The sequence below is a fragment of the Phyllopteryx taeniolatus genome, chromosome 23 (genome assembly GCF_024500385.1).
Source record: "Phyllopteryx taeniolatus isolate TA_2022b chromosome 23, UOR_Ptae_1.2, whole genome shotgun sequence".
NCBI classification, from domain to species: Eukaryota; Metazoa; Chordata; class Actinopteri; order Syngnathiformes; family Syngnathidae; genus Phyllopteryx; species Phyllopteryx taeniolatus.
This window is the reverse complement of record NC_084524.1, coordinates 5,720,066-5,733,148: the sequence shown is the minus strand read 5'-3', so window position 1 is coordinate 5,733,148 and position 13,083 is coordinate 5,720,066. Positions and strand designations below refer to the sequence as shown.

At 42.9% G+C, this 13,083-nt stretch overlaps 1 protein-coding gene across 3 annotated transcripts; it reads left to right on the top strand.

Moving 5' to 3' along the window:
• Window positions 1–1,166: 1,166 nt before the first annotated feature.
• LOC133472858 (mucin-22-like) lies at window positions 1,167–12,207 on the top strand. 3 transcript variants are annotated; one of them, XM_061764325.1, is made up of 14 exons: window positions 1,167–1,288; window positions 1,456–1,485; window positions 1,575–1,619; window positions 5,635–5,694; window positions 5,774–8,616; window positions 8,688–8,749; window positions 8,818–9,008; window positions 9,082–9,359; window positions 9,431–9,492; window positions 9,561–9,748; window positions 9,823–9,974; window positions 10,924–10,985; window positions 11,078–11,226; window positions 11,320–12,207. In XM_061764325.1, the coding sequence occupies exons 4-14, from the start codon at window positions 5,652–5,654 to the stop codon at window positions 11,406–11,408; spliced, it is 4,119 nt and encodes a 1,372-aa protein (XP_061620309.1). In that variant the 5' UTR covers window positions 1,167–1,288; window positions 1,456–1,485; window positions 1,575–1,619; window positions 5,635–5,651; the 3' UTR covers window positions 11,409–12,207. The 3 variants fall into 3 exon arrangements, with proteins under 3 accessions (XP_061620309.1, XP_061620311.1, XP_061620310.1); XM_061764326.1 differs by lacking the exons at window positions 1,167–1,288; window positions 1,575–1,619 and having other exon boundaries at window positions 1,467–1,485; XM_061764327.1 differs by lacking the exons at window positions 8,688–8,749; window positions 8,818–9,008; window positions 9,082–9,359 and having other exon boundaries at window positions 1,168–1,288.
• The last annotated feature ends 876 nt before the right edge of the window (window positions 12,208–13,083 follow it).

The window sequence follows — 13,083 nt, the reverse complement described above, 5'->3', positions numbered from 1 at the left end:
AAAGAAAAAAAAAAAAAAAAAGTTCCACTGATAAGACACTCCTTGACAAATGTGTGAGGGTGTGCATTATTTCTCAAAGGCTGAATTCAAATGTGTGTTCCTGTTACATACAGTGCCTTGAAAAAATATTGCCCCCCTACTCAAATTCTTATATTTTTGATCATCAAACCAATGTAAATATCAGCCAAATATAACCCAAGTGAACTTAAAATGCTGTCGTCTCTTTGTATTTCCCAAATGCGAATTTGACACTAAAACAATAAAAATTACATTTATGTGTTTAATCCTCTAATTTATTTTTAGTAGTCATTATGTATGTGTTGTTTTGCTGAGTGGATTCCCGTTTCTTTCACCAATTGTCATGTCGTGATTTTTCCCAAATGCAAATTTTACACTAAATCAGTAAACGTTATATTGATGCATCCTGTAATTACTTTTTAGTAGTCATTATGTACAGTATGTGTTGTTTTACTGCGTGGGTTCCCATTTCTCTCGCCCCAAAATGCAAAAGAATGCCATGTCAGATGAAATTCCTAATGTCAATTCAACAGTAAAACAATAAATATTCCATTTATGTTTAATTTTGTAAAAACAATTTTTAGTCATCAATATGTACTGTAAGTGTGATGTTTGGCTTCCCATTTCTGTGGCCAACTGTTGTGTCAGTATACGTGTTTCACAAATGAAAATTTCTCAATGCAAATTCAACAGTAAAACAAGAAATATTATATTTATTTAATTTAGACTTATTACTTTTTTGACCCTACATACATTGCTCTGTTTCTTATCATCATAATTCCTGTAACAAAACGGCCTGTTTGCAAACTGGTTTATCTTTGTTTTCTTTGTATTTCTTCAGGAGGCCGGTGCTTATTTTGCACCCTAAAACTCCCCATCGTTAGCAATACTTGAACTGTTGCAACACAAACCCCCAAAAATATTTTCCCAGGTTTTGAATAAAAATGTCACCGAGTTGGTTTACGTCGGTGGAATTCTTCCGTTGTTGTCTTGGGAAGGGTTCTCCACAAAGAAATAACAGTGGTTTGGGCAGTTTTGTTTCTTTTGTTTTCTCTGTCAGCATCACTCCATGCCATCAAACCTTTTGCACAATTTATGAGGCACGTCAATACCCTTCACCTTCCTCCCTATATATACTCTTGTACATACAAACGCACGCGACCGCATTAAGGATGAGGAACCCGACGGGGCGGACAAAACCACACACATCTGTTTAATCATGGAGATGTAAAAAGACAAAACAAAAACAAAAAAAGACAAACAGGGCGAGGTAAGTGCTTTATAAGTTTCAAGTTAATAGAATACATTTTCCTTTTTTTTTGTAAATGTAGCAAAAATTGGTATGATTAAAAAATATTTTACTTTTTTTTTTTCCTTATCTCATTATGTGAAAACCACAATTACGTTTTGTGATTTTTTAATTTCAATCTTTTTCAGATATTTTTTTCAATCTTTGATTGGAGAGAGGTAAGTGCATTTTTTTTAATTTTTACATTGAAAAGTTAATTAAAATGTTTTTATTGATAAGCCACAATTAATTATTTTTTTTTTTTCAGTTTGATATGTTGTCAGATTTTTTTTAAATCTCTGACTGGGTAGAGGTAAGTGCATTTCACATACTTTACTATGACAATTTTAATCAAATCTAATCATTTATCAAGCCATGATTGTAAAACAGAAGAATTAGAGAAACAAAAATGTGATACAGTATAAATTAATAATACAACAGATATTCATAAAAAGCAGTGGGGGAAGCAGTGCAGCATCAACACTGTGTATAGTGGGGATGGGGCGCTGCTGACCTCGACTCGGGACGTTGTGAGCCGGTGGGGAGAATAATTCGAAGACCTCCTCAATTCCACCGACACGCCTTCCTATGAGGGAGCAGAGTCTGGGTTCTCTGAGGCGGGATCTCCTATCTCTAGGGTTGAGGTCACCGAGGTGGTTAAAAAGCTTCTCGGTGGCAGGGGGTGGATGAGATTCGCCCGGAGTTCCTCAAGGCTCTGGATGTTGTCGGGCTGTCCTGGTTAACACGCCTCTGCAACATCGCATGGACATCGGGGACATTGCCTCTGGATTGGCAGACTGGGGTGGTGGTCCCCCTTTTTAAGAAGGGGGACCGGAGAGGGTGTGTTCCAACTACAGGGGGATCACACTCCTCGGCCTCCCTGGTAAGGTCTATTCAGAGGTGCTGGAGAGGAGGGTCTGTCGAACCTCAGATTCAGGAGGAGCAGTGTGGTTTTCGTCCTGGCCGTGGAACAGTGGACCAGCTCTACACCCTCGGCAGGGTCCTCGAGGGTGCATGGGAGTTCACCCAACCAGTCTACATGTGTTTTGTGGACTTGGAGAAGGCGTTCGACCCTGTACGACCGGAGTCAGAGTTTGGTCCGCATATCCGGCAGTAAGTCTAACTCATTTCCGGTGAGTGTTGGACTCCGCCAAGGCTGCCCTTTGTCACCGATTCTGTTCATAACTTTTACGGACAGAATTTCTAGGCACAGCCAAGGCGTAGAAGGGATCCGGTTTGGTGGCCTCAGTGTTGCATCTCTGCTTTTTGCAGATGATGTGGTTCTGTTGGCTTCATCAAGCCGTGACCTCCAACTCTCACTGGAGCAGTTCGCAGCTGAGTGTGAAGCGGCTGGGATGAGAATCAGCACCTCCAAATCTGAGACCATGGTCCTCAGTCGGAAAAGGTGGCGTGCCCTCTCCAGGTCGGGGATGAGATCCTGCCCCAAGTGGAGGAGTTCAAGTATCTTGGGGTCTTGTTCACGAGTGAGGGAAGAATGGAACGGGAGATCGACAGGCGGATCGGTGCAGCGTCTGCAGTGATGCAGACTTTGTATCGATCTGTTGTGGTAAAGAAGGAGCTAAGCCGGAAGGCGAAGCTCTCGATTTACCGGTCGATCTACGTTCCTTCCGTCACCTATGGTCACGAGCTGTGGCTCGTGACTGGAAGAACAAGATCAAGCGCCTGAAATGAGTTTCCTCCGCAGGGTGTCCGGGCTCTCCCTTAGAGATAGGGTGAGAAGCTCGGTCCTCCGGGAGGATCTCAGAGTAGAGTCGCTGCTCCTCCACATCAAGAGGAGCCAGATGAGGTGGCTGGGGCATCTGATTCGGATGCCTCCCGGACGCCTCCCTGGTGAGGTGTTCCGGGCACGTCCCACCGAGAGGAGAACCCGAGGACGACCCAGGACACGCTGGAGAGACAATGTCCTCCGGCTGGCCTGGGAACGCCTCGGGATCCCCCCCGGAAGAGCTGGATGAAGTGGCTGGGGAGAGGGAAGTCTGGGCGTCCCTGCTAAAGCTACTGCCCCCGCGACATGACCTCGGATAAGCGGTAGAAAATGGATGGATGGATGGATATTCATAAAATTACAATTAAAATTTGATTAAAAACATCACTGCAATGCAGTGAACCTAGAAGGAAATATTTAAGTTAAACTACAATTTGGGGTTCGGAAAATAAGATCCTTTATTGAGAAATGTGTCGGCACGGGGCACAACTGGTTAGCACTTCTGCCTCACAGTTCTGGGGACCGGGGTGCAAATCCCGGCCCCGCCTGTGTGGAGTTTGCATTTTCTCCCTGTGCCTGCGTGGGTTTTCTCCGGGCACTCCGGTTTCCTCCCACGTCCCAAAAACATGCGTGGTAGGTTGGATTGACGACTTTAAATTGCCCGTGGGTGTGAATGTGAGTGCGAATGGTTGTTTGTTTCTGTGTGCCCTGCGATTGGCTGGCAACCGGTTCAGGGTGTACCCCGCCACCCGCCCGAAGGTAGCTGGGATAGGCTCCAGCAGCCCACAACCCTAGCGAGGATAAGCGGTAAAGAAAATGGATGGATGGATTGAGAAATTTATAACTTGAGTCTTAATTTATGCATCCATCCATCCATTTTCTGAGCCGCTTCTCCTCACTAGGGTCGCGGGCGTGCTGGAGCCTATCCCAGCTGTCATCGGGCAGGAGGCGGGGTACACCCTGAACTGGTTGCCAGCCAATCGCAGGGCACATACAAACAAACAACCATTCGCACTCACAGTCACGCCTACGCGCAATTTTAGGGTCTCTAATTAATGCATGTTTTTGGGATGTGTGAGGAAACCGGAGTGCCCGGAGAAAACCCACGCAGGCACAGGGAGAACATGCAAACTCCACACAGGCAGGGCCAGGGATTGAACCCGGGTCCTCAGAACTGTGCAGCTGACGCTCTAACCAGTCGGCCACCGTGCCGCCAGTCTTAATTTAATTTTGTTTTTAATAAAATTGAAAATCTATTTTATTCAACTAAAAATCCCTGCAATAGAGTGGGCATTGAACAAGACTTTACAATCAATTTGTGTAAAAACATTTTTGAAACATTGCAATATTTTGATGTTTTTATGGTAAAAAAAAAAAAATTTAAATAAGTCAGTGTTAACATACAAACCCAATTCCAATGAAGTTGGGACATTGTGTTAAACATCAATAAAAACATAATACAATGATTTGCAAATCATGCTCAACCTATATTTACTGTAATTTCTTATAATGCGCATTTCCCCCCCCCAAAAAAATTGTCAAAAGTCAATAGTGCGCATTATACATAAGTATAGGGTGGGCTTGTTGATAAATGGCTTTTGCTTTGCATAGTAGAGTTTCAAGTTGCACTTACGGATGTAGCGCCAAACTGTATTTACTGACATTGGTTTTCTGAAGTGTTCCTGAGCCCATGTGGTGATATCCTTTACACGTTGATGTCGGTTTTTGATGGAGTGCCGCCTGAGGGATCGAAGGTCACGGGCATTCAATGTTGGTTTTCGGACTTGCCGCTTACATGCAGCGATTTCTCCAGATTCTCTCAACCTTTTGATGACATTATGGACAGTAGATGATGAAATCCCTAAATTCCTTGCAATTGTACATGAGGAACATTCTCCTTAAACTGTTTGACTATTTTCTCATGCACTTGTTCACAAAGAGGTGAACCCCACCCCATCTTTGCTTGTGAATGATTGAGCAATTCAGGGAAGCTCCTTCTATACCCAATCATGACACCCACCTGTTCCCAATTCGTCTGTGGGATGTTCCAAACGTGTTTGATGAGAATTCCTCAACTTTTTCAGTCTTTTTTGCCACCTGTCCCAGCTTTTGTGGAACGTGTTGCAGCCATAAAATTCTAAGTTAATGATTATTTGCTTTGTATTGTATTAAATTAAATATAGGTTGAACATGATTTGCAAATCATTGTATTCTGTTTTTATTTATGTTTAACACGTCCCAACTTCATTGGAATTGGGCTTGTATTTATTTATCATGCATCAATAAATTTTACTTTACAATATATTTTCTTTTACACGCAAGTTGAATAAAAACATTTATAGGAAAAACAAAGACTATTGAAAAATAAATAATCAGTATAATTAAATTAAACTGTTAATATAATTGCAATATTGTGGAACAGAAAAATTTAAGGAGACCAAAATTATACAATATATTAACATAAATTCAAAGTTTGGGCAAAGACAAAATTATATTCTTTACTGGGAAAACGATCACATTATGATTAATTCATACCAAAAAGCACCAGAATTTAAATCAATCAATCAATTTGTTTGATTTATTGTGCGTTCACATTTTGCAGGTTTAAGCACAGAAACAATGAGTGCTGCACCAGGGTTATCAACTTTGTTGCTGCTTTTCGGTAAATATGTCATTTCTGTGTTATGAAGCATATGACTGGTACCGTAAGAGTAGGCAACTAATCTGTCTGATCTTCACAGTTGCTCTTGTATGTAATGCACCAGTAGCGACTCTGGGAACAACAACAGTTGTGGCTGTGACAACTGGAGCAGCAACAACAACCGGAGGCGCAGCAATGACCGCAGGTGCCACAACAACCGGAGGTGTGACAGCAACCGGAGTAGAGACAACAACTGGAGCAGCAACAACGACTGGCGACGCAACAATGACAGGAAGTGTGACAACAACCGAAGTTGCAACTACAACCGGAGGCCCAACAACAATCACGGGTGCTATAACAACTGGAGCAGCAACAACAACCGGAGGCACAACAATGACCGCAGGTGCCACAACAACCGGAGGTGTGACAGCAACCGGAGTAGAGACAACAACTGGAGCAGCAACAACGACCGGCGACGCAACAATGACAGGAAGTGCGACAACAACTGAAGTTGCAACGACAACCGGAGGTGCAACAACAACCGTAGACGTAACGATGACAGCAGGTTCCACAACAACCGGAGGTGTGTCAGGAACCACAATAGAGACAACAACTGGAGCAGCAACAACAACCGTGGGCGCAACGATGACAGCAGGTGCCACAACAACCGGAGGTGTGACAGCAACCGGAGGCGCAACAACAATCACGGGTGCTATAACAACTGGAGCAGCAACAACAACCGGAGGCACAACAATGACCGCAGGTGCCACAACAACCAGAGGTGTGACAGAAACCGGAGTAGAGACAACAACTGGAGCAGCAACAACGACCGGCGACGCAACAATGACAGGAAGTGCGACAACAACTGAAGTTGCAACTACAACCGGAGGTGCAACAACAACTATAGGGGTAACGATGACAGCAGGTTCCACAACAACCGGAGGTGTGACAGCAACCGGAGTAGAGACAACAACTGGAGCAGCAACAACAACCGGAGGTACAACAATGACAGGAGGTGCGACAACAACCGAAGTTCCAACTACAACCGGAAGCGCAACAACAAACATAGGTGCCACAGCAACCGGAGTAGAGACAACCACTGGAGCAGCAACAACGACCGGCGACGCAACAATGACAGGAAGTGCGACAACAACTGAAGTTGCAACTACAACCGGAGGTGCAACAACAACCGTAGGCGTAACGATGACAGCAGGCTCCACAACAACCGGAGGTGTGACAGCAACCGGAGTAGAGACAACAACTGGAGCAGCAACAACGACTGGCGACGCAACAATGACAGGAAGTGTGACAACAACCGAAGTTGCAACTACAACCGGAGGCCCAACAACAATCACGGGTGCTATAACAACTGGAGCAGCAACAACAACCGGAGGCACAACAATGACCGCAGGTGCCACAACAACCGGAGGTGTGACAGCAACCGGAGTAGAGACAACAACTGGAGCAGCAACAACGACCGGCGACGCAACAATGACAGGAAGTGCGACAACAACTGAAGTTGCAACGACAACCGGAGGTGCAACAACAACCGTAGACGTAACGATGACAGCAGGTTCCACAACAACCGGAGGTGTGTCAGGAACCACAATAGAGACAACAACTGGAGCAGCAACAACAACCGTGGGCGCAACGATGACAGCAGGTCCCACAACAACCGGAGGTGTGACAGCAACCGGAGGCGCAACAACAATCACGGGTGCTATAACAACTGGAGCAGCAACAACAACCGGAGGCACAACAATGACCGCAGGTGCCACAACAACCAGAGGTGTGACAGAAACCGGAGTAGAGACAACAACTGGAGCAGCAACAACGACCGGCGACGCAACAATGACAGGAAGTGCGACAACAACTGAAGTTGCAACTACAACCGGAGGTGCAACAACAACTATAGGGGTAACGATGACAGCAGGTTCCACAACAACCGGAGGTGTGACAGCAACCGGAGTAGAGACAACAACTGGAGCAGCAACAACAACCGGAGGTACAACAATGACAGGAGGTGCGACAACAACCGAAGTTCCAACTACAACCGGAAGCGCAACAACAAACATAGGTGCCACAGCAACCGGAGTAGAGACAACCACTGGAGCAGCAACAACGACCGGCGACGCAACAATGACAGGAATTGCGACAACAACTGAAGTTGCAACTACAACCGGAGGTGCAACAACAACCGTAGGCGTAACGATGACAGCAGGCTCCACAACAACCGGAGGTGTGACAGCAACCGGAGTAGAGACAACAACTGGAGCAGCAACAACAACCGAAGTTCCAACTACAACCGGAGCTGCAACAACAACCAGAAGCGCAACAACAAACATAGGTGCCACAGCAACCGGAGATGTGACAGCAACCGGAGTAGAGACAACAACTGGAGCAGCAACAACGACCGGAGGCGCAACAATGACAGGTGGTGCCACAACAAACGAAGTTACAACTACAACCGGAGCCGCAACAACAACCGGAGGCACAACAATGACAGCAGGTGCCACAATAACTGGAGGCGCAACAACAGCCAGAGATTCAACAACAACCAGAGGCATGACAACGACTGGAATAGATACAACAACAACAGGAGGATTAACAACAACTGGAATAGCAGCAACAACCAGAGGTGCAACATCAACCGGAGTAGCAACAACAACTGCAGGTTCAAACACAACAGAAGGCTCAACGACAACCATAGTAGCAACAACAACCAAAGGGGCAACAACAACAGGCGAAACAGTAGTAAACGTAACCACTCTATCAACGACATCCACAACTACAGCAACAACTACCACCACTACCTTTGCACCCCCACCGGTTGTTGTTGTTGTTGTTGTTGTTGTAGCAGTATTGTTGGAACCATACGAACCAGAACTGGCAAACCCCAGCAGTCCACAATTCATTGTTCTCGCTGAAAGAATCTTCGTAGTGGTGAGTACAATGTTTGTTTGGTGTTTCATTGTTTAGTGTAACTGGAGCTAACAATTGTGTTCTCGCCACAGTACGACGCCATATACAGAAGGAGGTACAGAACCTACAGCCGCTGTATCGTCAGAAGCTTCAGGTAACATCACCTGGAATCGATGCAGATGTCATCACGTAACAATGTTAAGTCATACATCGCTATCGTAGGCCTGCAGCAGTCCAGACGCGAATGGACAACGTTGAGGCGGAAGTGGACATTGAGTTCGACAACAACTCCACCACGACAGGAGAAACAATTCCCAGTGCAGACGCCGTGGCCACTACGTTACAAGAGGAAGTGTCCAACCCCAACAGCACCTTCAACCTCACCATTGACAAAGATTCCATAGAAGCCAATGGTAAGCTACCATTCATCCCATCCAGATCTACTTCTGAATTCATCCACTAAATGGCCCCAATTGATATTTACAGAGAAAAACACGACAACCGTCACACCGATGACAAGCACTGCCACTGCCGAGGCACTCACAACAATAACTCTAGAAGCAACAACAACTGGCGAAACAGTAGTAAACGTAACCACTCTATCAACGACATCCACAACTACAGCAACAACTACCACCACTACCTTTGCACCCCCACTGGTTGTTGTTGTTCTTGTAGCAGTAGTGTTGGAACCATATGTACAAGAACTGGCAAACCCCAGCAGTCCACAATTCATTGTTCTCGCTGATAGAATCTTCGTAGTGGTGAGTACAATGTTGGTTTGGTGTTTCATTGTTTAGTGTAACTGGAGCTAACAATTGTGTTCTCGCCACAGTACGACGCCATATACAGAAGGAGGTACAGAGCCTACAGCCGCTGTATCCCCAGAGGCTTCAGGTAACATCGTCTTCGAACCACTGCGGATGTTGTCACGAAACAATCTCAGTAATATGTTGCTAACGCAGGCCTGCAGCAGACCCGACGCGAATGGAAAACATTGAGGCTGAAGTGGACATCGAGTTTGACAACACCACCACGCCAGGAGAAACAATTCCCAGCGCAGAGGCCGTGGCCACTACGTTACAAGAGGAAGTGTCCAACCCCAACAACGCCTTCAACCTCCCCATTGACCCACAGTCCATAACAGCCTTTGGTAAGCTACGATACGTCCCGTCCACATCCACTTCTGAATTCGTCTGCTAAATGTCCCCCGATTGATGTTTTCAGTGAAAAACACGACAACCGTTGCACCGACCACCGCTGAGGCGCTTACAACGCGCCGGGTGACGTTCCGATCGGCGGGAGAGGAGTTCACCACAGACTTGTTAAATTCATTTTCCGCAGCATTTATCAATCGAGCCTCCACGATCAAGACAACGGTAAATAAATCTTTTTAAACCAAACGATTAACACCCTGTAAGTTTTATAATGTAACCAATATATATATATATATATATATATATATATATATATATATATATATAATATTTTTTTCAAAATGCTGTAAAACGCCGACACTTCTCTCATAAAATGCCAACATTTGTCTCGTATTTCACTATTGTGGTAACACTTCGTCTTTAAATGTACCAAATTTTGAAAATTTTCTTGGATTTTCATGTAAAATCCGCCATTTTTCTTGGAAAATGACACTGTCCATCTCGTAGTATTTCACCACAGTAGTGGTAACATTACGACTTTAATTGTGCAAAAGTATGATGACGCTCATACCCGTCCAGATATTTTCCTTTAAAATGCTGACATTTCTCTTGTGGAATTACAGTTTGACTTGTAATACAGTATTTCACCAATGTCATACTATTATATCTTTAAATGTGCCAGATTAAAAAATATATCATAAAATACCAACATTTGTCTCGTATTTCATCATAGTAGTAACATTACAAGTTGGAAATTTGAAAAATTACACTTGTATTTTGAAATTAAAACATTTGTTACTTGCTCACATTTAAAAAAAAAATAACATTAGTTCATCAGTTTTCATAGTAATGCAACATTAAATGGGCAAAATGACCAAACTTATCTTGAAAAATGCTAACATTCCATCTCGTATTTCACCAGTGTGGTGACATTACTACTTCCATTGCAACAAATTACATTTTTCTTGTGAAATGACAAACATTCGTCTCATATTTCACACGAACTGTGGTAACTCTTGTACAAAGTCATAAAAAAATGTACATTTTTCTATTTTTTTAAATTGTGAAATGCCAATACTCCTTTTCTTTTAAAACGCCAACATTTGCCCCGTCGTATTTCATCAGAGTTTTAGTTGTGTTACGACTTTATTCTTTGCTTGTATTTCCGCAGCTTGAACCTTTCTACCAAATCACATTCACTTCATTCCGCACCTTGACCGTGGTTTCGTTCAGGTCAGTTGTCGTTTAAGTCACGTTGAGAATGACGATAATAATAACATGAATACAAGGTGTAAAATTGTTTCCCCCCCCCCCCCATTTGGCAGTAATGGCTCCATCCTTAACAACATGGACCTGACGTTCGTGTCCAGCACCGTTCCCAACAATAGGGCCATCGCGAGCGTTTTGGTGAACGTCGCGCCCAACATCACGGCCTTCAACGTGGACATCTCGTTCATTTTTGTGGACGGCGCGCGTAAGTTATTTAAAAAGTGTCCCATTTCCAGTTGGGGTTAATTCAATAAATGACTTTACTTACATTTACTTTATTTTAATTTCTTTTTTCTAGAAGTTTCAAGTGGAGCGAGCCACAAAACAAAACTCATCAGCGCATCCTGCCTGGTACTGTTGTCATGGTTACTGGCAAACCAGCAATAATTCTGCTTTTTTCATGTCTGCATCTGAGGATAAATAAGCCAATATATGACATGTACTGTTTTTTTAATATCATGACTAGCAGAAGCGCATGTGGTAACATTACGACTTTAATTGTACAAAATTACGACATTAACCTTCTAAAATGCCAACATTAGCTTTGTAAAATGATAACAATTCATCTTGTAGTATTTCACTTTTGTGGCAGAAACAAGACTGTGCATAATTTCGATTTTCTTTTGTCAAAAAACAATTAAAAATTTAAAAACATTTGTCTCGTATTTCACCAGTCTGGTAGCTTTGCGACTTTTTAAAGTGGCAAATTATGAAATTTTCTTGTAAAATCCCAACATTTGTCTCACATTTCAACAGTCTGGTAGCATTACGACTTTAAATGTGAAAATTATGACATTTTTCTCTTACAATGACACCCCCCCCACACCCCCACTTGTTAAATACCAACATTTAACTTGTACTGTGCTATATTATTAAATTTTCCTTGTCAGCAGGCTGGTAGCATTACAACATGAAATGCGCCAAATTCAGGATGTTTTCTTGTCAAATAACATTCTTTTCATAGGCTACGGTGGAATTGTGGTAACGTAACTATTAAAATATGATGACCGCACTGTCCTAAAATGGGCAACATTTTATCCTAAAATAGCATCACAGTTCTTATAAAATGACAACAGTGTACATAGATGGCTAAAACCTCTTTGATGCATTAACACCTTTACAAACTGTTAAATTATTACATTGTACTTGTATTGTTTTGATGACAATAAAACAACATTGCATTCAAGCACCTGTGTTATTTCCTTGTTACATTCCACCCACACGCAGTTGATATATACAAACCGATTGTTTTAGAAACACCTAAGCCGGCGGATTGCTAGTGAACCGGTATAACTTGTGGAAAACAAAATAAAACATTTTCAGTGTTATCTAAGATGGAGCATGTAGTGGTAAAGCTGAGTCAAATACACGACTCCACATTTGTCCGTTTCAGACAAATATAAAAAAAAAGAAAGAGGAGGTCCATCCTTTTTTTTTTAAGACAGAAAGAATGAAGTTGTGATGAAGTTTCTCAGTTAAACATTTTTCTCACAGTATTGCGACTTTATTCTCCTAAAATGTGAATGACATTTCTCTCCTAAAATTACAACTTTTTGCCTTGTAAAATTGCAAATTTACAGTATTCTTCTAAAATGATAAGTCTGTTCAGCGCAGAAAACATTGAACGTGTTGACTTGTACGATAATTATATTATTCTCGATCTTGTCAAATTTGTAATTTTTTTTTATTGCAATGTTACGACTTACTAAAGTGTAACTTTTTTTCTGCTAACTCTCAATATTATGACTTTATTCTCAGCGATTTAGGAGTTTGCGCTCAAGAAGCGTTTACATTTTCTCTTAAACTTGTGACTTGAAAACTTTGTCAATTTTCTACGTAACAAAGAAAATGCATTCAAAAGAGTATTCAAACAATGATCCAGTCGGCATGATCTTACAGCTGTGCAGCAAAATGTTGAACCAGATTTCCATTTACATTTTTTTCCCCCAAAACACGTAGAAAACCATTTTTTTCACACTCGCACTCACAGTCACACCTACGGGCAATTTTAGAGTCTCCAATTAATGCATGTTTTTGGGATGTGGGAGGAAACCGGAGTGCC